The sequence below is a fragment of the Anomalospiza imberbis genome, unplaced genomic scaffold, assembly GCF_031753505.1.
Source record: "Anomalospiza imberbis isolate Cuckoo-Finch-1a 21T00152 unplaced genomic scaffold, ASM3175350v1 scaffold_115, whole genome shotgun sequence".
NCBI lineage: Eukaryota > Metazoa > Chordata > Aves > Passeriformes > Viduidae > Anomalospiza > Anomalospiza imberbis.
In genome coordinates this window covers 2,147-25,537 of record NW_027099541.1, presented here as the reverse complement: position 1 = coordinate 25,537, position 23,391 = coordinate 2,147, and the positions used below count along the sequence as shown (strand labels likewise).

General features: G+C 58.6%; 2 protein-coding genes and 1 long non-coding RNA gene across 3 annotated transcripts; all 3 read left to right on the top strand.

The window, feature by feature from the left end:
* The first annotated feature begins 191 nt into the window (after positions 1 to 191).
* Positions 192 to 21,879, top strand: LOC137465853 (maestro heat-like repeat-containing protein family member 6). The gene is made up of 12 exons (XM_068177862.1): positions 192 to 248; positions 481 to 657; positions 783 to 971; positions 1,081 to 1,182; positions 8,689 to 8,766; positions 9,450 to 9,523; positions 9,723 to 9,860; positions 10,131 to 10,245; positions 10,417 to 10,554; positions 10,787 to 10,963; positions 11,089 to 11,244; positions 21,716 to 21,879. The coding sequence occupies exons 1-12, from the start codon at positions 246 to 248 to the stop codon at positions 21,863 to 21,865; spliced, it is 1,497 nt and encodes a 498-aa protein (XP_068033963.1). The 5' UTR covers positions 192 to 245; the 3' UTR covers positions 21,866 to 21,879.
* On the top strand, positions 17,423 to 20,773 carry LOC137465846 (maestro heat-like repeat-containing protein family member 7). Its single transcript, XM_068177861.1, has 10 exons — positions 17,423 to 17,549; positions 17,822 to 18,028; positions 18,316 to 18,380; positions 18,669 to 18,827; positions 19,012 to 19,160; positions 19,418 to 19,565; positions 19,773 to 19,963; positions 20,046 to 20,183; positions 20,462 to 20,703; positions 20,748 to 20,773. Exons 1-10 carry the CDS (start codon positions 17,423 to 17,425, stop codon positions 20,771 to 20,773), a joined length of 1,452 nt encoding a protein of 483 aa, XP_068033962.1.
* Positions 21,880 to 22,171: 292 nt separating the features above from the next.
* Positions 22,172 to 23,017, top strand: LOC137465862 (uncharacterized). Its single transcript, XR_010994860.1, has 3 exons — positions 22,172 to 22,281; positions 22,556 to 22,612; positions 22,886 to 23,017. It is a non-coding gene; the product is annotated as an uncharacterized lncRNA (long non-coding RNA).
* The last annotated feature ends 374 nt before the right edge of the window (positions 23,018 to 23,391 follow it).

Genomic DNA, 23,391 nt, shown 5'->3' with positions numbered 1-23,391 from the left:
CCACAGCTGCCAGGACGGTGCCCACGCCCTGTGCTGCTGCCTGGGCCCAGCCCTGTGCGGTTCTGGGCTCCTGCCGGCCGGGTCCCCTGTCACTGCCCTGTGCCTTTCAGGTCCTCCAGCGCCTAGACTTGAGTAAATGTGGTGGCAGCGTCCTGAGGATCACGTCAAGGTACCTTCAGGGTGAATGCAGTCAGAGGCGTCGCCTGGCGCTCAGAGGCCTCGTGGTGCCCAGCAAGGATCCCTCGATGGTGAGAAGGGGGCAGCGGCTGAAGCTGCGCTGGGCAAAGCAGCCCCTTGGGCTGGCAGGGCTTCAGGAGCTGAGGCAGCTGCTGCCAGCTCTCCTGCCTCACCTGCCCCGCTGCTTTGGGACAGGCCTTTGGCCTGCGGGCCCTGCAGCAGCAGGGTGGGGCTGTAGAGCCAGGGCGGTGTTGGCCGTGCAGCCGTCCATGGCTTCCCAGCACAGCCTTGTGTTCCACACAGGCCAGTAGGATGCGCAATGTATCTCAAAGCCTTCTGGGGCTGCTGGGTGATGCAGATGGAGAGGTGGTCAGCATGAGCCTCCATGTGTTCACGAACATGCTCCAGCACAAACACATCGTGGTATCCAGCACCACTGCTCCGAAGCTGGCTGAGGCACTCCTTCTGCTCTTTGACCACGTAAGGCTCTGCATCCTGAGCCGCAGGCATCGGGTGCTTCCCAGAAACTTTGTGCCCTGTGGATTTTCAGGCCATTGCCCAGGTGGGCCTGGAGTAGCTGGTGTAGGTCTTTTCTTTTCCTCTAGGACAACAGCCACGTGCAGTTGCTCTCCATTCAACTCTTCCGTACAGTGATGGAATCAGTAGTGGATGAGGGAAAAAAGCCCCTGAAGACAATTGTGAACAGGAACCTGTACGCACTTTTAATCTACTGTCATGATGAGAACTGTCACGTGGCAAAGGTGAGCATTCCTATGATGCTGGGAGGGGGCTCGGCTGCCTCCTGCCCTGGCGCCTGGTGGGCTTCAGCCTCCTCCAGGCCTTGGCACAGGGACACAGGTCCATGGGCTTTGTGGCCATCTCTGGGTCTCTGCTGCTCTCCAGGCCTCTCGGGAAACACTGCTTTGTGCGGCCAAGTTCCTGGAGAGGAGGAATCTCGAGCAGCTGGTGGAGAAGGGGAATCTGTGGAAGTTCGCTGAGGTCCTGGTAAGGACGGCCTGGAAGCCCCAGGCTCAGCCTGGAGAAGCCCCCTGAGCGCGGTGCTGGGTGTGTGGGCTGGCAGCTGTGCCCCTGCCCGGTGCTGCACCCAGAGGCCACGCGGGCTCTTCTCCAGGCTCCCGTGGGCCCCAGCCGGGTGCCGATGGAGCTCCAGCCCAGCGGGGCTGCGGGGCGGCCCCGCGGCTCCCCGGGCAGCAGCCGGCCCTCTGCCGCCTCCAGAGCCCGGCGCCAGCGGCTGCTGGCCGGGCCTCGGGGCTGTGCGGGCAGGGGAGGCCGGGGCAGGGCGCAGGGAGCGCCCGGCCCAGGGGCCGAGCCCGCGCCAACCCTTCCCTCCTGCCGCTCTCTCCAGCTGGAAGAGGACAGGAGCCGAGTGGCCGAGCTCCTGCGCCGGGCCCTGCCCTACCTGCAGAGCCCACAGGAGCCCCTGCGAGAGGCGGCCGTCAGGTTCCTGGGTGAGCCACGAGCCCGGGCTCCCTCCCCGCCCCGCCTCAGCTCGGCCCCAGCCGCGGCTGCTGCCCCGGCAGCGCCATCCGGGCCCGGCGCCGTGGAGCCCCGCCCGGCCTCGGCGCTGCTGCCGCCCTCCGGCAGCCGTGCCCTGGGGCGGCAGCGTGCGGCAAGGGCCCGGGCTGAGCCCTGCCGGGCCACCAGGGCGTGTGGCCACAGGGCTGGCAGCGCCGCTGGCAGGGAGCTGTGCCGCTGGGGCCAAGATGAACTCTTTGTTCTCAGAGATGGCCGGCTTTCCCATGATGAGGGGGCAGCAGGAAGAGCTCCCCGCCCTCAGTCAGGGTGAGTGAGGGCAGCGGGCTGTCAGCGGGGGCTGGCGGGGGGAGAGCTGCATTGCTTGGGCAGGGAGTGGGAATTTCTGCCCCAGCTCTGGCGGGTTTCACTCCCTGTGTGGAGGAGAGGTGGCGTGGGCAGAGCACACAGGGATTTCAGGGACATGGGTGGAATTTGTGGCCAGCAGCTTGCTGCTGACCTGTTGCCAACACCTCTCTCTTGGCCTTGGCAATTGTTGGGGGAGGTGGCCGTGGCAGAACGGTCTCCTCAGGTCACTGCAGATCCAGGCTCTGACCATGGCTCTCTTGCTCTCTGTTCCAGGCCTTCAGTCTCCAAAGAATAATACCACCCCATCCTGCTCTGACATTGAAATTCAAGCCCAGTTAGGCCTAGAAGATGAAGAAATTGGGTTGCTTTCTGGATCCGGTGAACCAGCGCCCCAAGAGCAGCACCAGGAGACACTGAAGAGGACACCACCTCCCATTGCCACTGGGGCTCCAGGCACAGCTGATGATTGATACAGCTGAGCCTCTGGGAAGCTCACATGGCTTCAGCCCTCTCCCTGCCTGTAGATAGCTCCCTCCCTCCAGCCCTCACACACTGTCCATCCACTTTTTCCCCTCCATTCTCCCTCCATTTTCACAGCTCCATCTCACCAGCCCTCAGATCATGCCCATTCCTGTGTTTTCCTTCCGCTTTTCCTTTTGACAGCTCCATAATGCAAGCCCTCAGCCCTGCCCATTCCCTTTTTTCCCCTCCCAGCTCGTCCCTTAGTTTCATTTTCCATTAATAAAGAGTTTGGCTTCTTCACTTTGCCTCCATCTCTGTGGAGCTGAAGCGACGCAAATCCCGAGCCCTGGGGCACACAGGCCCCTGCTGCCGTCCTTTTCCATGCCATGGTTTGTGCACACACACAGAGGAACGAGGGCAGATCAGGCTGGAAAGGTGCCTGTGCTGAAATTCCACAAGGCTGTGGAGCTGCAGATCTTGCTGAGCACCCTGGAGCCCCTGGAATTTGGAAGAGCCAACCTGAGTATGCTCTGAACCCAGCTGTGAGGGATTCCATGGCAAGCATCCACAGAGGGCAAAGGAGCTTGGAATGCTGGAAATTTTCAAGAATAGCTTCCTGAAAGCACAGCAGTGCTCCATCCCTGTACAGGATGAGGAAGAGGGCAGAACCAGCGACCATCCGGGCTTAACAGGGAGCTTTGGGTGTGCCTGAGGGCAAATGAAGCAGCAGCGCGGTGCCCGAGACTCGGACGCGCGACCGTGCCAGTGCCTGGAGCGCTGTCAGGCAGTGCCGGGATCCTGGGTGTGGTTCTGGTCCCCACAAGTGAGGAATGGCAGCCCCAGGCTCAGAGCCAGTCAGAAAGCAAACCAAGTGAGCCCACAGGGAGGGCGCCCTTCCAGTTTCTCTTGGGCATGGCCGCAAAACAGCCCCTGCTGCTTCTTCCTCCGCCTGTGTTTGGGGTGTGCTGGTGGCAGAGGCAGCCAGGTTGGACTCTGCTTTCCAAAGCCTGTTGGGAGCAGGCATGAAAAACACTGCGTGCTGGAAGGTGCTGGCAAGAGCGTCCCGTGGGAACAGGGCTCTGGTCTGTGGCCGGGAACAGCCTGGTTTTGGTGCCGTGAGCGCAGGCAGGAGTTGAGGCAGCTGAAGAGGTGTAGGAATATAAAAAGGTAAAAGACACTTTCCAAAGCTGAGAAAGGCTGGGAAATTTCTACACCTTCTGAGAAAGCTAGGAAGTTAAGAACCAAGTGAATACATTGATATTTATCATAAGGAACAAGAAAGAACAAGAACGTATTGATAGCTCAAGATGTGGAAAGTCCTAGATATATGCTTTGCAAAGATAGAACAAGTTTCCATCTTAAAGAACGAATTATTGTGTATTGTTTGAGGTTCATAGAAGTCCTTTTTGTTTATGTTAAACCCACGTGGGTCCTTTTCTAATTGCTTAGAGTATAACGACTTTACACCTTTTCTTTTATGCTATTGGTTCAAAGAATGGGTATAAAAAGGCTTTGCATGGGCTGCCATCTTGTCTGTGATCTGTGTTTGCATGGATGTTGTCATTTTCCTGTGCCTCTTGCTTTTTGCTTGTATGATGCAGACAGATAATAAATCACAAGTCTGCAACCAGTCAGGGTCCCGTCCCGTTTGTGAGACACGCACCGATCCGGCAGAAAGAGGCAGCGAGCAGCCCGTGTTTGTAGAAGGCCTGGGGCTGCACGTCTGAGCCTCCACCTGGAAACACACTTGGGGGAATACGAGCTAGAGCTGGAGTGCCTGTCCTGAAAGGACCTGAAGTCTTTCAGCCTTGCCAGCGTTTCTTGAGGGTGTGTTGGTGTTCCCCAGAAAAGCTGCACGTTTGGGGAAACGCCTTTGGAGGAAAGGGGCTTGCTTCTCAAGGAAAGTGCTTCCCAGGGAGCTCCCAGTGAGGTAGGTGCGAGTATCCCCCTTTGGCTCTCTGTGCTCCTTTCAGTCCTTGAAGGCCCATTGCACTTGGCAGAGGGGCAGGAAGAAGGCTGTGAAGAGCAGGTTTGGCATCCACCTGGACCTGCCGAGACCAAGCCAAGCACCTGCAGCAGGATGTGTTACCCCCCTTTGGACAGAGGTGCGAGCAGAACCGTCTCTGTCCCGCTGTGAGCCCCAAAGCTCTCTGTGGGAGCTGTGAATTAAAAGGCCTTTACACACACCCTTTTCACATCTTCCCTGTCTGCTGTTGTCCCAGATCGAAAAAAGCAAGATGTATTCTATTTGCCATCTGTATGGCAGTTGTCTTGTGTGAAGTGGGCAGTTGTTCCTTATCTCTTCCACAATCAATCCTCCCTCTGGAAAGACATCTGCTGATAGTGGGCCACTGCAAGACTGAAAAGAACTGTAACATGCCATTGTGAGATGCTCCGCCCAGAGGGAGGAGCCAAGCATCCCTACCTGCATGTATGGTCTTGAACTTCTGGCCCAGGAGCACAGCTATTTCTGCGCTGGATTTTCCCAGAGGAACAGCTGCCTCTTCCACTGCCTCTTCAGAGGAAGACTGCACCCTTTTCCACAAGATCACTTCTCCAACAGAACCACACCTGACACTCCGGGAGGACTGCAGCCACAATTCCAATTGGACTGCTACCAACACCCTGTCCACCAGGGTGTCAGGATGTATTCTGACTCTGTCAGTGCTGTTTTAGTTCACTGCATTGTGTATTTTATCTGTTATTTTCTTCCCTAAGAAAGAACTGGTATTCCTGCTCCCATATTTTTGCCTGGGAGCTCCCCTTAATTTCACACTTGGAACAATTCAGAGGGAAGAGGTCTACATTTTTCCATTTCAGGGGAGGTTGCTGCCTTCCTTAGCAGACACCTGTCTTTCCAAACCAAGACAGCTGGGTTTCAGCTCTTGGCAATATGCATTTGCCTCCTGCTTGGAGGGAGCTGCTGTGGCCCAGGGCCAGCACAGAGCTGGGCTGGGTGGGCCAGGCAGCGTGGAGAGTCTTGGCTGATCTTGGTGCGTGCCTGGCCTCAGAAAGGCTTGGAAGGTTTGCCTCCCAAAGTGTCCTGCTCATTGGCTCTCCCTGTGCATCTTGGAGAGCACAAGGTGGGCATTTCTGGCAGCTGGCCATCAGCAGGCCTTACAATGGAGGCGTGTTGTGGAGCGAGCCCAGCTGAGGTACCCTGAGAGGAGCCCAGTGCTCCTTGCTCCTCTCTGCTGACACGGGAGCGTCTGTCTACTTTCGGGATGGCCCTGGCTGCGTGAGGGGTGCTACGTGGACACGAGACAGCCGGTCCTGTCCCGCTGGGTCCCAACAGTGCCTCGCAGCAGTCCTGCATCCATGTCAGGATGCTGGCCAAGAGAGGTCCTGGCAGCTGAGGCAGCTGATTTTAAGCTTGTGCAGATACACACAGGGGATGGCCAACAGTGTTCCCTCAGGGTACAGCAGTCCTGAGGGGCCTCCCCAGAGCTGCCTGATGCCGCCCACTCCCTGTGGCACCAGTTGCTTTCCTGTGGAATGTTCTACCTGCCCCAAGAGCACAGAGGGAGCTGGAAAAAGAGCTTGCCAGGCTGCTCTCAATCCTTTACCAGCAGCCCTGGCTGAGTGGAGAAGTCCGAGCTGAGCGCAGATGTGCCAATGGAAAAGCTGTGCACAGGAAGGCTCGGTGGGAAGGATGAGCCAGGATCCATAGGCCTGGCAGCCTGAGCTTGCTGCCAGGGAATTCCTCGGAGAAGATCCTTCAGAGTGCCTTTCCACGGCACATGCAGGGAACCAGGGGGTCTGCTGGATGGTGGGAAAGCTTTGAGGAGGGACGGGGACAGCTGGGGGTCCTGGCGGGCTGTTGAGGGCTTCTCTGCGGGTGTTTGCGGGGGGTTGGTTTTGGGGGACGTGTTGGGGAAGGAGTTGTCTGGAAGGTGAGAGTTCTAGGCTGGAATTTGAATCAGCTTGAAGGCAGCATTTGTGGTTTAGCGCTGCTTTGCTTATGGAGGGCAGAAGGAATATCTGTGACTATTTCCGTTCATGGTCCTGATTCTCCTGCAGGGAACAAGATGGGAGAGCTGTACTTTATTGGCCACTTAGATATCTCTACTGGGGTGGATGAGCCCTTTTTCCATCTACTCATTTGTTTGGGCTACTTTTGTAACACTTAATGGACTTTCAATCCTTGAGAGCTTTTATTCCTTAAGAGAATGACGATATTATCATCCCTTCATTGAAAACCATTTGCACACCAAAGAATGGTCTTCTTTTTGCCTCTGTATAGTGCTATGTTTCCAGAGTGACTTTCAATGGAATGTGTTAAGGCAAACGAGTTGCTGCTTTTAGATGGGAACAAACTTCCAAATCATTCACATTCCCCAGCAATCTCTATTAATTTCAGAAGTTTGCAAATTTTGGAACTACTCCAGGGGCCCAATGAGAAGTAAAGCCTTCCTGAATTGAGGATTCTTAAGTGGCCTGATCCCGCAGAGCAGGGCAGGGTTTGCTGATGGTTTGAGCTGCTCCTAAAGATCCTGTTGGGCTGTCTTAGACACCTGGGGCCAGGGATTCCTTCCAACCTTGGCCACTTAGGGTGGGCTGGGGGCGGCCCCAGGGCGGGTGGCAACAGTGTGTGCAAGGGCCCTTTGTGACACGCTGCAGCATGGTCACCATGGCATGGAACGGGACAAGGTGTCCAAGGGCCCCGCCTTTGTGACACGTGGTGACATAGGAGCTGGCGGTGACAAGAGCACGCCACAGTGCTCGGAGCAGGCGACGGGACAGGACGGGACAGAGCGGTGTCGTGAGGAGCCCCCGCACAGCGCGCTCGTTTGTGTCTGACCCGGAGCTTTCCCGAGGCGTTATTCCTACAGGTGACCTCGTGGCAGGACGTCGGGACTTGGCAGCCCGTGGCCTTCCCGAGGCTTTTCTTTTGCAGGTGCCCGTGAGGCCAGACTGAGGGAATTGGCGACCACAATCCTTAACGAGGAGTCTCCTGTCATTGTGGCAGGAGCCCTCCAGACCAGAGTGCAGGACTTGCTGTCCTGAAGCCTTGCTGAGGTTTCTCTGTCTCAGGTGCCTTCAAGGCACAACTACACAACTTGTTGACTCAGAACATCACCCTGCCATCTTCCTTGAAGGTGCCCTCAAGGTCATACTCTGGCATGGCAAACAGATTTCTCAGTGTGTTCAAAGTGTTCAGGAAGAAAAAAAAGGAAGACCCTGGAGCTGCCCCAGCACAACAGCATGAAGAACTGGAGCAGTTCCAGCCACCGCAGGATGGTGAGTTGCAGAGCTGGGCCACAGGGCTGATGGCTGCAGCCAGCTTGGCCCCATCCCATCCCATCCCATCCCATCCCATCCCATCCCATCCCCTGGGGACATGCCCATGGACAGGATGGAAGAGGGGCCAGGCAGACACCCTGCAGTGGCCGTGCTCCATCCCCTGGGGCATCCCTGGCTGCCCCTGCTTGGGGAGCGCGGGGCTGGGCTGTGTTCTCCGGCCTCTCCCGCAGCCCCTCAGCTCTGGCTGCGCTCGCTCTTTGCCAGGTGCAGCCCTGGACCGGACACAAGAGCAGGAACCCAGCCGTGGCCGCTTCCGCAGAAGCCTGAAGGTACCAGCAGCCATCCCCACCTGGGCTGGGCCTGCTGTCACTGCTCAGCCGAGCACCACGCTTGGAGCACTCCATGGAACACTCCGGGCTTCCCTGTCCTTTGTTCTCCTGCAGATGTTCCGGAAGTTCCTGCGCATTCGGCGGAGAAAGACCGGCAGCACAGCAGCTGAGGGCCCAGCCGAGCCTGACTCGGGGCTGACCGAGCTCCAGGCTGAGCCTGATGTCAGCCCGGATTCGGCTGAGCGCTCAGAAGACTCTGACGCCTCAGCGACTGAAACCTGGGCAAAGGCTCTTAGCTCGTCAATGACTGAGGTTGTGGCCATCACAAACAGGGACAATGAAGAGACTCAGGGCCTTACAAATACTGACACCACACCTGCTCCCATTCTGATTCAGGAACTCATATTCAACTATTTCAAGGAACCTAGTGTTTCTGCTCACAAGCAGCAGGTAAACAGCCTGGCTCCACACCTGGAGGCCAGCCGGGATCGCGTGTCCCCTCAAGCCAGGGTCTCTGGGCCCCCTCAGGCTTTGAGGCCAGCACAGTGTGGTGGGAAGGGAAGCACTTCTTGGGGGAAGCTGGGGAAGTTGCTCCCTTGAACAGTGCTCCAAGTCTTCCCTATGCCTCCTCCAGGTGCCAGCCAAGGTGAAGAACATCCACCAGAGTCTCGTCACCTACGTCTCTGTGGATGCCAGGCTGCAAATTGACCTTGTGAGGCTGGCTGAAGAACACCCTGCTGACGTGGTGCTGACCCTCCTGCGCTGTGCCCCAACGTGTGACAGGTACAGGGCCCACGAGCCTGGAGAGCTCAGGGCTCAGCAGCCTTTAGGGCCCGTGGCCCTGCACAGCCTGTCCCATGGGGTCTGCCAGACAGGCAGAGAGGCCCAGGACCCTCGGGCCCCTCTGTTTCCTGAGCCTGCTGCCAGTGCTCCTTCCCTGCCCTTCAGGGCTCCAGGGCTCTGTCACCTGGGCCCCCACAGCTGCACAGGGCATGGTGCTGTGACTGACATGGCCCTGACACAGAGCTCTGATCCCACAGAGCTGCTGCAGTGCTGTGGAGAGCCATAGGCTCATCGGGACCAGCAGTGGAGAAAGTGCTGTCAACACTGCTCTGTGTGATGGAGGACTGGCCTCTGACCAGAATGTGCACCTCTGATGGGGACAACAAGGACATTTTTTCCCTGGCTGTGAGTTTCTGGAACTGGCCTTTGCTCACCCCCAGGTCGCCTCTCCAGCAGCTCTCCATCCTCTCCACGCCGCAGGCGCTGGGCTGAAACCTGGGCTCGGGGCAGGCTCAGGGGGCACCAGGCCTTCTGCTCCCCTGCGTCTGCCCTTGGGCCCTGCCCCATGGACACCTCGGCACTGAGCCCTCCCTTGGGCTGCTTCTCTTGCAGGCAACTCTGGTGATCTGGGTGATTGTCCAGGTGCCTGAGTGTCACGAGGCATTGATCCTTTATTCTTCCCGCCTGTTTGTGGCACTGCTCTTCCATGTTGTCATCACCACACAGCAGATGCCACCAGAGGAAGTTGATAACTTCTGGAGAGCATGCCAGGAGGAACACCGCCTTCCCAGCAAGCCCAACAGGTCCCAGTCCTCCTGTCCTTCCCGTGCCCTTGTGGCCAGTGCCAGTGCTCCCAGTGTGACCTGGGCTTTTCTCTGCACACAGGTTTGCCGTGCAGGTCATGAAGGCTCTGCTCGGCCGACTGTGGTGTGACAATGTGGTGGAGGCTATGGAGCACATGGGTGGCTGGGACACGCTGCTGTGTGCTGACTCCCAGCACTACGCCGTGGGTCTGTTGGCCAGGTGAGACCCCCTTCTCCCCACTGCCCCCAGCATTTGTGCCCTGTGCCCCACACAGTCCCTGTGGTCCTGGGCCAGAGGGGCTCGTCACCAAAGGACGGCCAAGAAGAATGGAAAAGGCTGAGAGAGGAGGGTGCCCAGGAGGGACTGTTTCTCAAAGCGCCCACATCCCCTCCAGGGATGCTGGGGAATGACCAGACCTCTGTGAGTCAGTCCTGGGAGAGGTTTGGTCTCCCCACCTCAGGGCTTTGGTGCCTTTTTCCCCACTGCCAGGGAGATGCTCTGCGTTTTTATGCCTTTGTGCTCTCGCATCACAATCCACATGCTTCGGCATCTCAGCAGGGAGGACCCGTGTTGGGATCTTCCCTTCCTGGCATTCCTTGTGGAGGTGAGCCTGTTGGCCAGCGCTGCCTCGCTGAGCTGCCTCCCAGCTCTCTGCCCTCTCGTAGCCACAGCTGCCAGGACGGTGCCCACGCCCTGTGCTGCTGCCTGGGCCCAGCCCTGTGCGGTTCTGGGCTCCTGCCGGCCGGGTCCCCTGTCACTGCCCTGTGCCTTTCAGGTCCTCCAGCGCCTAGACTTGAGTAAATGTGGTGGCAGCGTCCTGAGGATCACGTCAAGGTACCTTCAGGGTGAATGCAGTCAGAGGCGTCGCCTGGCGCTCAGAGGCCTCGTGGTGCCCAGCAAGGATCCCTCGATGGTGAGAAGGGGGCAGCGGCTGAAGCTGCGCTGGGCAAAGCAGCCCCTTGGGCTGGCAGGGCTTCAGGAGCTGAGGCAGCTGCTGCCAGCTCTCCTGCCTCACCTGCCCCGCTGCTTTGGGACAGGCCTTTGGCCTGCGGGCCCTGCAGCAGCAGGGTGGGGCTGTAGAGCCAGGGCGGTGTTGGCCGTGCAGCCGTCCATGGCTTCCCAGCACAGCCTTGTGTTCCACACAGGCCAGTAGGATGCGCAATGTATCTCAAAGCCTTCTGGGGCTGCTGGGTGATGCAGATGGAGAGGTGGTCAGCATGAGCCTCCATGTGTTCACGAACATGCTCCAGCACAAACACATCGTGGTATCCAGCACCACTGCTCCGAAGCTGGCTGAGGCACTCCTTCTGCTCTTTGACCACGTAAGGCTCTGCATCCTGAGCCGCAGGCATCGGGTGCTTCCCAGAAACTTTGTGCCCTGTGGATTTTCAGGCCATTGCCCAGGTGGGCCTGGAGTAGCTGGTGTAGGTCTTTTCTTTTCCTCTAGGACAACAGCCACGTGCAGTTGCTCTCCATTCAACTCTTCCGTACAGTGATGGAATCAGTAGTGGATGAGGGAAAAAAGCCCCTGAAGACAATTGTGAACAGGAACCTGTACGCACTTTTAATCTACTGTCATGATGAGAACTGTCACGTGGCAAAGGTGAGCATTCCTATGATGCTGGGAGGGGGCTCGGCTGCCTCCTGCCCTGGCGCCTGGTGGGCTTCAGCCTCCTCCAGGCCTTGGCACAGGGACACAGGTCCATGGGCTTTGTGGCCATCTCTGGGTCTCTGCTGCTCTCCAGGCCTCTCGGGAAACACTGCTTTGTGCGGCCAAGTTCCTGGAGAGGAGGAATCTCGAGCAGCTGGTGGAGAAGGGGAATCTGTGGAAGTTCGCTGAGGTCCTGGTAAGGACGGCCTGGAAGCCCCAGGCTCAGCCTGGAGAAGCCCCCTGAGCGCGGTGCTGGGTGTGTGGGCTGGCAGCTGTGCCCCTGCCCGGTGCTGCACCCAGAGGCCACGCGGGCTCTTCTCCAGGCTCCCGTGGGCCCCAGCCGGGTGCCGATGGAGCTCCAGCCCAGCGGGGCTGCGGGGCGGCCCCGCGGCTCCCCGGGCAGCAGCCGGCCCTCTGCCGCCTCCAGAGCCCGGCGCCAGCGGCTGCTGGCCGGGCCTCGGGGCTGTGCGGGCAGGGGAGGCCGGGGCAGGGCGCAGGGAGCGCCCGGCCCAGGGGCCGAGCCCGCGCCAACCCTTCCCTCCTGCCGCTCTCTCCAGCTGGAAGAGGACAGGAGCCGAGTGGCCGAGCTCCTGCGCCGGGCCCTGCCCTACCTGCAGAGCCCACAGGAGCCCCTGCGAGAGGCGGCCGTCAGGTTCCTGGGTGAGCCACGAGCCCGGGCTCCCTCCCCGCCCCGCCTCAGCTCGGCCCCAGCCGCGGCTGCTGCCCCGGCAGCGCCATCCGGGCCCGGCGCCGTGGAGCCCCGCCTGGCCTCGGCGCTGCTGCCGCCCTCCGGCAGCCGTGCCCTGGGGCGGCAGCGTGCGGCAAGGGCCCGGGCTGAGCCCTGCCGGGCCACCAGGGCGTGTGGCCACAGGGCTGGCAGCGCCGCTGGCAGGGAGCTGTGCCGCTGGGGCCAAGATGAACTCTTTGTTCTCAGAGATGGCCGGCTTTCCCATGATGAGGGGGCAGCAGGAAGAGCTCCCCGCCCTCAGTCAGGGTGAGTGAGGGCAGCGGGCTGTCAGCGGGGGCTGGCGGGGGGAGAGCTGCATTGCTTGGGCAGGGAGTGGGAATTTCTGCCCCAGCTCTGGCGGGTTTCACTCCCTGTGTGGAGGAGAGGTGGCGTGGGCAGAGCACACAGGGATTTCAGGGACATGGGTGGAATTTGTGGCCAGCAGCTTGCTGCTGACCTGTTGCCAACACCTCTCTCTTGGCCTTGGCAATTGTTGGGGGAGGTGGCCGTGGCAGAACGGTCTCCTCAGGTCACTGCAGATCCAGGCTCTGACCATGGCTCTCTTGCTCTCTGTTCCAGGCCTTCAGTCTCCAAAGAATAATACCACCCCATCCTGCTCTGACATTGAAATTCAAGCCCAGTTAGGCCTAGAAGATGAAGAAATTGGGTTGCTTTCTGGATCCGGTGAACCAGCGCCCCAAGAGCAGCACCAGGAGACACTGAAGAGGACACCACCTCCCATTGCCACTGGGGCTCCAGGCACAGCTGATGATTGATACAGCTGAGCCTCTGGGAAGCTCACATGGCTTCAGCCCTCTCCCTGCCTGTAGATAGCTCCCTCCCTCCAGCCCTCACACACTGTCCATCCACTTTTTCCCCTCCATTCTCCCTCCATTTTCACAGCTCCATCTCACCAGCCCTCAGATCATGCCCATTCCTGTGTTTTCCTTCCGCTTTTCCTTTTGACAGCTCCATAATGCAAGCCCTCAGCCCTGCCCATTCCCTTTTTTCCCCTCCCAGCTCGTCCCTTAGTTTCATTTTCCATTAATAAAGAGTTTGGCTTCTTCACTTTGCCTCCATCTCTGTGGAGCTGAAGCGACGCAAATCCCGAGCCCTGGGGCACACAGGCCCCTGCTGCCGTCCTTTTCCATGCCATGGTTTGTGCACACACACAGAGGAACGAGGGCAGATCAGGCTGGAAAGGTGCCTGTGCTGAAATTCCACAAGGCTGTGGAGCTGCAGATCTTGCTGAGCACCCTGGAGCCCCTGGAATTTGGAAGAGCCAACCTGAGTATGCTCTGAACCCAGCTGTGAGGGATTCCATGGCAAGCATCCACAGAGGGCAAAGGAGCTTGGAATGCTGGAAATTTTCAAGAATAGCTTCCTGAAAGCACAGCAGTGCTCCATCCCTGTACAGGATGAGGAAGAGGGCAGAACCAGCGACCATCCGGGCTTAACAGGGAGCTTTGGGTGTGCCTGAGGGCAAATGAAGCAGCAGCGCGGTGCCCGAGACTCGGACGCGCGACCGTGCCAGTGCCTGGAGCGCTGTCAGGCAGTGCCGGGATCCTGGGTGTGGTTCTGGTCCCCACAAGTGAGGAATGGCAGCCCCAGGCTCAGAGCCAGTCAGAAAGCAAACCAAGTGAGCCCACAGGGAGGGCGCCCTTCCAGTTTCTCTTGGGCATGGCCGCAAAACAGCCCCTGCTGCTTCTTCCTCCGCCTGTGTTTGGGGTGTGCTGGTGGCAGAGGCAGCCAGGTTGGACTCTGCTTTCCAAAGCCTGTTGGGAGCAGGCATGAAAAACACTGCGTGCTGGAAGGTGCTGGCAAGAGCGTCCCGTGGGAACAGGGCTCTGGTCTGTGGCCGTGAACAGCCTGGTTTTGGTGCCGTGAGCGCAGGCAGGAGTTGAGGCAGCTGAAGAGGTGTAGGAATATAAAAAGGTAAAAGACACTTTCCAAAGCTGAGAAAGGCTGGGAAATTTCTACACCTTCTGAGAAAGCTAGGAAGTTAAGAACCAAGTGAATACATTGATATTTATCATAAGGAACAAGAAAGAACAAGAACGTATTGATAGCTCAAGATGTGGAAAGTCCTAGATATATGCTTTGCAAAGATAGAACAAGTTTCCATCTTAAAGAACGAATTATTGTGTATTGTTTGAGGTTCATAGAAGTCCTTTTTGTTTATGTTAAACCCACGTGGGTCCTTTTCTAATTGCTTAGAGTATAACGACTTTACACCTTTTCTTTTATGCTATTGGTTCAAAGAATGGGTATAAAAAGGCTTTGCATGGGCTGCCATCTTGTCTGTGATCTGTGTTTGCATGGATGTTGTCATTTTCCTGTGCCTCTTGCTTTTTGCTTGTATGATGCAGACAGATAATAAATCACAAGTCTGCAACCAGTCAGGGTCCCGTCCCATTTGTGAGACACGCACCGATCCGGCAGAAAGAGGCAGCGAGCAGCCCGTGTTTGTAGAAGGCCTGGGGCTGCACGTCTGAGCCTCCACCTGGAAACACACTTGGGGGAATACGAGCTAGAGCTGGAGTGCCTGTCCTGAAAGGACCTGAAGTCTTTCAGCCTTGCCAGCGTTTCTTGAGGGTGTGTTGGTGTTCCCCAGAAAAGCTGCACGTTTGGGGAAACGCCTTTGGAGGAAAGGGGCTTGCTTCTCAAGGAAAGTGCTTCCCAGGGAGCTCCCAGTGAGGTAGGTGCGAGTATCCCCCTTTGGCTCTCTGTGCTCCTTTCAGTCCTTGAAGGCCCATTGCACTTGGCAGAGGGGCAGGAAGAAGGCTGTGAAGAGCAGGTTTGGCATCCACCTGGACCTGCCGAGACCAAGCCAAGCACCTGCAGCAGGATGTGTTACCCCCCTTTGGACAGAGGTGCGAGCAGAACCGTCTCTGTCCCGCTGTGAGCCCCAAAGCTCTCTGTGGGAGCTGTGAATGAAAAGGCCTTTACACACACCCTTTTCACATCTTCCCTGTCTGCTGTTGTCCCAGATCGAAAAAAGCAAGATGTATTCTATTTGCCATCTGTATGGCAGTTGTCTTGTGTGAAGTGGGCAGTTGTTCCTTATCTCTTCCACAATCAATCCTCCCTCTGGAAAGACATCTGCTGATAGTGGGCCACTGCAAGACTGAAAAGAACTGTAACATGCCATTGTGAGATGCTCCGCCCAGAGGGAGGAGCCAAGCATCCCTACCTGCATGTATGGTCTTGAACTTCTGGCCCAGGAGCACAGCTATTTCTGCGCTGGATTTTCCCAGAGGAACAGCTGCCTCTTCCACTGCCTCTTCAGAGGAAGACTGCACCCTTTTCCACAAGATCACTTCTCCAACAGAACCACACCTGACACTCCGGGAGGACTGCAGCCACAATTCCAATTGGACTGCTACCAACACCCTGTCCACCAGGGTGTCAGGATGTATTCTGACTCTGTCAGTGCTGTTTTAGTTCACTGCATTGTGTATTTTATCTGTTATTTTCTTCCCTAAGAAAGAACTGGTATTCCTGCTCCCATATTTTTGCCTGGGAGCTCCCCTTAATTTCACACTTGGAACAATTCAGAGGGAAGAGGTCTACATTTTTCCATTTCAGGGGAGGTTGCTGCCTTCCTTAGCAGACACCTGTCTTTCCAAACCAAGACAGCTGGGTTTCAGCTCTTGGCAATATGCATTTGCCTCCTGCTTGGAGGGAGCTGCTGTGGCCCAGGGCCAGCACAGAGCTGGGCTGGGTGGGCCAGGCAGCGTGGAGAGTCTTGGCTGATCTTGGTGCGTGCCTGGCCTCAGAAAGGCTTGGAAGGTTTGCCTCCCAAAGTGTCCTGCTCATTGGCTCTCCCTGTGCATCTTGGAGAGCACAAGGTGGGCATTTCTGGCAGCTGGCCATCAGCAGGCCTTACAATGGAGGCGTGTTGTGGAGCGAGCCCAGCTGAGGTACCCTGAGAGGAGCCCAGTGCTCCTTGCTCCTCTCTGCTGACACGGGAGCGTCTGTCTACTTTCGGGATGGCCCTGGCTGCGTGAGGGGTGCTACGTGGACACGAGACAGCCGGTCCTGTCCCGCTGGGTCCCAACAGTGCCTCGCAGCAGTCCTGCATCCATGTCAGGATGCTGGCCAAGAGAGGTCCTGGCAGCTGAGGCAGCTGATTTTAAGCTTGTGCAGATACACACAGGGGATGGCCAACAGTGTTCCCTCAGGGTACAGCAGTCCTGAGGGGCCTCCCCAGAGCTGCCTGATGCCGCCCACTCCCTGTGGCACCAGTTGCTTTCCTGTGGAATGTTCTACCTGCCCCAAGAGCACAGAGGGAGCTGGAAAAAGAGCTTGCCAGGCTGCTCTCAATCCTTTACCAGCAGCCCTGGCTGAGTGGAGAAGTCCGAGCTGAGCGCAGATGTGCCAATGGAAAAGCTGTGCACAGGAAGGCTCGGTGGGAAGGATGAGCCAGGATCCATAGGCCTGGCAGCCTGAGCTTGCTGCCAGGGAATTCCTCGGAGAAGATCCTTCAGAGTGCCTTTCCACGGCACATGCAGGGAACCAGGGGGTCTGCTGGATGGTGGGAAAGCTTTGAGGAGGGACGGGGACAGCTGGGGGTCCTGGCGGGCTGTTGAGGGCTTCTCTGCGGGTGTTTGCGGGGGGTTGGTTTTGGGGGACGTGTTGGGGAAGGAGTTGTCTGGAAGGTGAGAGTTCTAGGCTGGAATTTGAATCAGCTTGAAGGCAGCATTTGTGGTTTAGCGCTGCTTTGCTTATGGAGGGCAGAAGGAATATCTGTGACTATTTCCGTTCATGGTCCTGATTCTCCTGCAGGGAACAAGATGGGAGAGCTGTACTTTATTGGCCACTTAGATATCTCTACTGGGGTGGATGAGCCCTTTTTCCATCTACTCATTTGTTTGGGCTACTTTTGTAACACTTAATGGACTTTCAATCCTTGAGAGCTTTTATTCCTTAAGAGAATGACGATATTATCATCCCTTCATTGAAAACCATTTGCACACCAAAGAATGGTCTTCTTTTTGCCTCTGTATAGTGCTATGTTTCCAGAGTGACTTTCAATGGAATGTGTTAAGGCAAACGAGTTGCTGCTTTTAGATGGGAACAAACTTCCAAATCATTCACATTCCCCAGCAATCTCTATTAATTTCAGAAGTTTGCAAATTTTGGAACTACTCCAGGGGCCCAATGAGAAGTAAAGCCTTCCTGAATTGAGGATTCTTAAGTGGCCTGATCCCGCAGAGCAGGGCAGGGTTTGCTGATGGTTTGAGCTGCTCCTAAAGATCCTGTTGGGCTGTCTTAGACACCTGGGGCCAGGGATTCCTTCCAACCTTGGCCACTTAGGGTGGGCTGGGGGCGGCCCCAGGGCGGGTGGCAACAGTGTGTGCAAGGGCCCTTTGTGACACGCTGCAGCATGGTCACCATGGCATGGAACGGGACAAGGTGTCCAAGGGCCCCGCCTTTGTGACACGTGGTGACATAGGAGCTGGCGGTGACAAGAGCACGCCACAGTGCTCGGAGCAGGCGACGGGACAGGACGGGACAGAGCGGTGTCGTGAGGAGCCCCCGCACAGCGCGCTCGTTTGTGTCTGACCCGGAGCTTTCCCGAGGCGTTATTCCTACAGGTGACCTCGTGGCAGGACGTCGGGACTTGGCAGCCCGTGGCCTTCCCGAGGCTTTTCTTTTGCAGGTGCCCGTGAGGCCAGACTGAGGGAATTGGCGACCACAATCCTTAACGAGGAGTCTCCTGTCATTGTGGCAGGAGCCCTCCAGACCAGAGTGCAGGACTTGCTGTCCTGAAGCCTTGCTGAGGTTTCTCTGTCTCAGGTGCCTTCAAGGCACAACTACACAACTTGTTGACTCAGAACATCACCCTGCCATCTTCCTTGAAGGTGCCCTCAAGGTCATACTCTGGCATGGCAAACAGATTTCTCAGTGTGTTCAAAGTGTTCAGGAAGAAAAAAAAGGAAGACCCTGGAGCTGCCCCAGCACAACAGCATGAAGAACTGGAGCAGTTCCAGCCACCGCAGGATGGTGAGTTGCAGAGCTGGGCCACAGGGCTGATGGCTGCAGCCAGCTTGGCCCCATCCCATCCCATCCCATCCCATCCCATCCCATCCCATCCCATCCCATCCCATCCCATCCCCTGGGGACATGCCCATGGACAGGATGGAAGAGGGGCCAGGCAGACACCCTGCAGTGGCCGTGCTCCATCCCCTGGGGCATCCCTGGCTGCCCCTGCCTTGGGAGCGCAGGGCTGGGCTGTGTTCTCCGGCCTCTCCCACTGCCCCTCAGCTCTAGCTGCGCTCGCTCTTTGCCAGGTGCAGCCCTGGACCGGACACAAGAGCAGGAACCCAGCCGTGGCCACTTCCGCAGAAGCCTGAAGGTACCAGCAGCCATCCCCACCTGGGCTGGGCCTGCTGTCACTGCTCAGCCGAGCACCACGCTTGGAGCACTCCATGGAACACTCCGGGCTTCCCTGTCCTTTGTTCTCCTGCAGATGTTCCGGAAGTTCCTGCGCATTCGGCGGAGAAAGACCGGCAGCACAGCAGCTGAGGGCCCAGCCAAGCCTGACTCGGGGCTGACCGAGCTCCAGGCTGAGCCTGATGTCAGCCCGGATTCGGCTGAGCGCTCAGAAGACTCTGACGCCTCAGCGACTGAAACCTGGGCAAAGGCTCTTAGCTCGTCAATGACTGAGGATGTGGCCATCACAAACAGGGACAATGAAGAGACTCAGGGCCTTACAAATACTGACACCACGCCCGCTCCCGCTATGATTCATGCTCCCACTATGGAGTTTTTCGAGGAGAGCGCTGTTCCTTCTCAGCAGCAGGTAAGCAGCCTGTGGCCAGGCCTGGAGGCCTCCCAGGATTGTGTGTCCCCTCAAGCCATGGTCTCTGGGCCCCTTCAGGCTTTGAGGCCAGCACAGTGTGGTGGGAAGAGAAGCACTTCTTGGAGGAAGCTGGAGAAGTTGCTCCCTTGGACAGTACTCCAAGTCTTCCCCATGCCCCCTCCAGGTGCCAGCCAAGGTGAAGAACATCCACCAGAGGCTGGTGTCCCACGTCTCTGTGGATGCCAGGCTGCAAATTGACCTTGTGAGGCTGGCTGAAGAACACCCTGCTGACGTGGTGCTGACCCTCCTGCGCTGTGCCCCAACGTGTGACAGGTACAGGGCCCACGAGCCTGGAGAGCTCAGGGCTCAACAGCCTTTAGGGCCCGTGGCCCTGCACAGCCTGTCCCATGGGGTCTGCCAGACAGGCAGAGAGGCCCAGGACCCTCGGGCCCCTCTGTTTCCTGAGCCTGCTGCCAGTGCTCCTTCCCTGCCCTTCAGGGCTCCAGGGCTCTGTCACCTGGGCCCCCACAGCTGCACAGGGCATGGTGCTGTGACTGACATGGCCCTGACACAGAGCTCTGATCCCACAGAGCTGCTGCAGTGCTGTGGAGAGCCATAGGCTCATCGGGACCAGCAGTGGAGAAAGTGCTGCCAACACTGCTCTGTGTGATGGAGGACTGGCCTCTGACCAGAATGTGCACCTCTGATGGGGACAACAAGGACATTTTTTCCCTGGCTGTGAGTTTCTGGAACTGGCCTTTGCTCACCCCCAGGTCGCCTCTCCAGCAGCTCTCCATCCTCTCCACGCCGCAGGCGCTGGGCTGAAACCTGGGCTCGGGGCAGGCTCAGGGGGCACCAGGCCTTCTGCTCCCCTGCGTCTGCCCTTGGGCCCTGCCCCATGGACACCTCGGCACTGAGCCCTGCCTTGGGCTGCTTCTCTTGCAGGCAACTCTGGTGATCTGGGTGATTGTCCAGGTGCCTGAGTGCCACGAGGCATTGATCCTTTATTCCTCCCGCCTGTTTGTGGCACTGCTCTTCCATGTTGTCACCACCACACAGCTGATGCCACCAGAGGAAGTTGGTAACTTCTGGAGAGCATGCCAGGAGGAACACCGCCTTCCCAGCAAGCCCAACAGGTCCCAGTCCTCCTGTCCTTCCCGTGCCCTTGTGGCCAGCGCCAGTGCTCCCAGTGTGACCTGGGCTTTTCTCTGCACACAGGTTTGCAGTGCAGGCCATGAAGGCTCTGCTCTACCGACTGCAGTATGACAATGTGGTGGAGGCTATGGAGCACATGGGTGGCTGGGACACGCTGCTCTGTGCTGACACCCAGCACTATGCCGTGGGTCTGCTGGCCAGGTGAGACCCCCTTCTCCCCACTGCCCCCAGCATTTGTGCCCTGTGCCCGGGTGCCCCTATCAGTCCCTGTGGTCATGGGTCAGTAGGCCTATTCACCGAGGGATGGCCATGGAGTCAGGAAAAGTCTGGGAGAGGAGGGTGCCCAGAAGGGGCTTCCTCACAAAGCGCCCACATCCCATGCAGGGAATGTGGGGAATGACCAGACCTCTGTGAGTCAGTCCTGGGAGAGGTTTGGTCTCCCCACCTCAGGGCTTTGGTGCCTTTTTCCCCACTGCCAGGGAGATGCTCTGCGTTTTTATGCCTTTGTGCTCTTGCATCACAATCCACTTGCTCCGGCATCTTAGCAGGGAGGAGCCATACTGGGATCTTCCCTTCCTGGCATTCCTTGTGGAGGTGAGCCTGTTGGCCAGCGCTGCCTCGCTGAGCTGCCTCCCAGCTCTCTGCCCTCTCGTAGCCACAGCTGCCAGGACGGTGCCCACGCCCTGTGCTGCTGCCTGGGCCCAGCCCTGTGCGGTTCTGGGCTCCTGCCGGCCGGGTCCCCTGTCACTGCCCCGTGCCTTTCAGGTCCTGCATTGCCTGGACATGACTAAATGTGCAGACAGCATACTGGAGATCATGTCAAGGTACCTCTGGCATGAATGTAGTCAGAGGCGTCACCTGGCACTCAGAGGCTTCGTGGTGCTCAGCAAGGATCCCTCGATGGTGAGAAGGGGGCAGCGGCTGAAGCTGCGCTGGGCAAAGCAGCCCCTTGGGCTGGCAGGGCTTCAGGAGCTGAGGCAGCTGCTGCCAGCTCTCCTGCCTCACCTGCCCCGCTGCTTTGGGACAGGCCTTTGGCCTGTGGGCCCTGCAGCAGCAGGGTGGGGCTGCAGAGCCAGGGCGGTGTTGGCCGTGCAGCCGTCCATGGCTTCCCAGCACAGCCTTGTGTTCCACACAGGCCAGAAGGATGTGCAGTCTGTCTCAAAACCTTGTGGAGCTGCTGGGGGATGCAGACGGAGAGGTGGTCAGCATGGGCCTCCATGTGTTCACGAACATGCTCCAGCACAAAGACATCCTGGTATACAGCACCACGGCCCCAAAGCTGGCTGAGGCGCTCCTGCTGCTCTTTGACCACTTAAGGCTCTGTGTCCCCATCTGCAGGCACTGGCTGCTTCCCAGAAACTGCTCATGTGAGCCTGGAGTAATTTGTCTTAAGGCTTCACCCTCTTCCTTTACTCCAGGACAACAGCTATGTGCAGGTGCTCTCCATTGAGCTCTTCTTCAGGGTGATGGACCTGGTAGTGGATGAGAGAAAAAAGCCTCTTGAGAAGATTTTGTGCCAAAGCCTGCTCCCACACTTTTTCTACTGCCATGATGAGAACCAGCACGTTGCAAAGGTGAGGTTTTGTGTGTTGCTGGTGGATCCCTGCGAGGGGGCTCAGCAGCCTCCTGCCCGGGTGCCTCGTGCGCTGTAGCCTCCTCCAGGCCTTGGCACAGGGATGTGAGTCTGGTGCCCTGGGATGTGGGGCCATCTCTTGGTCTCTGCTGCTCTCCAGGCTTCTCAGGAAACACTGCTTCGTGTGGCCGAGTTCCTGAAGAGGAGGAATCTCGAGCAGCTGGTGGAGAAGGAGCAGCTGTGGAAGTTCGCTGAGGTCCTGGTAAGGACGGCCTGGAAGCCCCAGGCTCAGCCTGGAGAAGCCCCCTGAGCGCGGTGCTGGGTGTGTGGGCTGGCAGCTGTGCCCCTGCCCGGTGCTGCACCCAGAGGCCACGCGGGCTCTTCTCCAGGCTCCCGTGGGCCCCAGCCGGGTGCCGATGGAGCCCCGGCCCAGCGGGGCTGCGGGGCGGCCCCGCGGCTCCCCGGGCAGCAGCCGGCCCTCTGCCGCCTCCAGAGCCCGGCGCCAGCGGCTGCTGGCCGGGCCTCGGGGCTGTGCGGGCAGGGGAGGCCGGGGCAGGGCGCAGGGAGCGCCCGGCCCAGGGGTCGAGCCCGCACCAACCCTTCCCTCCTGCCGCTCTCTCCAGCTGGAAGAGGACAGGAGCCAAGTGGCCGAGCTCCTGCGCCGGGCCCTGCCCTACCTGCAGAGCCCACAGGAGCCCCTGCGAGAGGCGGCCGTCAGGTTCATGGGTGAGCCACGAGCCCGGGCTCCCTCCCTGCCCTGCCGCAGCTCGGCCCCAGCCGCGGCTGCTGCCCCGGCAGCGCCATCCGGGCCCGGCGCCGTGGAGCCCCGCCTGGCCTCGGCGCTGCTGCCGCCCTCCGGCAGCCGTGCCCTGGGGCGGCAGCGTGCGGCAAGGGCCCGGGCTGAGCCCTGCCGGGCCACCAGGGCGTGTGGCCACAGGGCTGGCAGCGCCGCTGGCAGGGAGCTGTGCCGCTGGGGCCGTGACAGCCTCTGTGTTCACAGGCATAGCCAGGCAGAGCTTGAGGGGACAGCAGGAAGAGCTCCAGCTGATCTGCAATGGTGAGTGTGGGCAGCGGGCTGACAGCGGGAGCTGGCGGGGGGAGCTGCGAGCTCTGCCCTGGCTGCAGAGGGCTCTGCTCCCTGTGCGGACGAGGGGTGCTGTGGGCAGAGCACACAGAGATTTCAGGGACACGTCGGGAGTCCTGGCAAGTGCCTCCCAGCTGATTCCAGTGTCTCCTCCTCCCTTCTGGGTGGGATGGCCCTGTTCAGAAGGTCTCCTAGCATTCCCACAGATCCGGGATATGACCATATCTCTGTTGCTTTCTCTTCCAGCCCTTCAAGCCCGGAGGCAAGATGCCAGCCCATCCTGCTCTAACCTGGAAAATCAAGCCCAGTTTCCCCAAAGAGCTAAAGAATTAGGGACATCTTCTGGATCCAGTGAACCAGTGTCCCAAGAACACACCACTGAAGGAGACGTTGAAGAGAACGTTGAAGGAGACATAGAAGGAGACATTGAAGAGGACATCAGCTGTCAGTGCTGCTGGAACTCCTGGCATAGCTGATGCGGGACACAGTTCTCCTGCCTTCAGCCCTCTCCCTGCCTTTAGATTGCTCCCTCCCTCCAGCCCCCAGAAACTGCCCATCCCCTTTTTTTCTCTCCACTATTCCTCCCTTTTGATAGCTCTGCCTCACCAGCCCTCAGCCTATCCATCACCTTTTTTTTCCCCCTCCACTCTCGCTCCCTGTTGACGGCTCCCTACCTCCAGCCCTCAGACCCTGCCCATCCCCTTTTTTCCCCTCCCACCTCATCCCTTGGTTTCGTCTTCCATTAATAAAGA

Coding starts and splice junctions, on each gene's coding strand:
- LOC137465853 (XM_068177862.1), top strand. Junction 972..1,080: donor TGATGCTGGGAGGGGGCTCG/GCTGCCTCCTGC, acceptor GCTGCTCTCCAG/GCCTCTCGGGAAACACTGCT. Junction 10,555..10,786: donor CCAGCAAGGATCCCTCGATG/GTGAGAAGGGGG, acceptor TGTTCCACACAG/GCCAGTAGGATGCGCAATGT.
- LOC137465846 (XM_068177861.1), top strand. CDS start 17,423: ATGGAACGGGACAAGGTGTCCAAGGGCCCCGCCTTTGTGACACGTGGT. Junction 17,550..17,821: donor GGACGGGACAGAGCGGTGTC/GTGAGGAGCCCC, acceptor TCTCTGTCTCAG/GTGCCTTCAAGGCACAACTA. Junction 19,161..19,417: donor TGTGCCCCAACGTGTGACAG/GTACAGGGCCCA, acceptor CTGATCCCACAG/AGCTGCTGCAGTGCTGTGGA.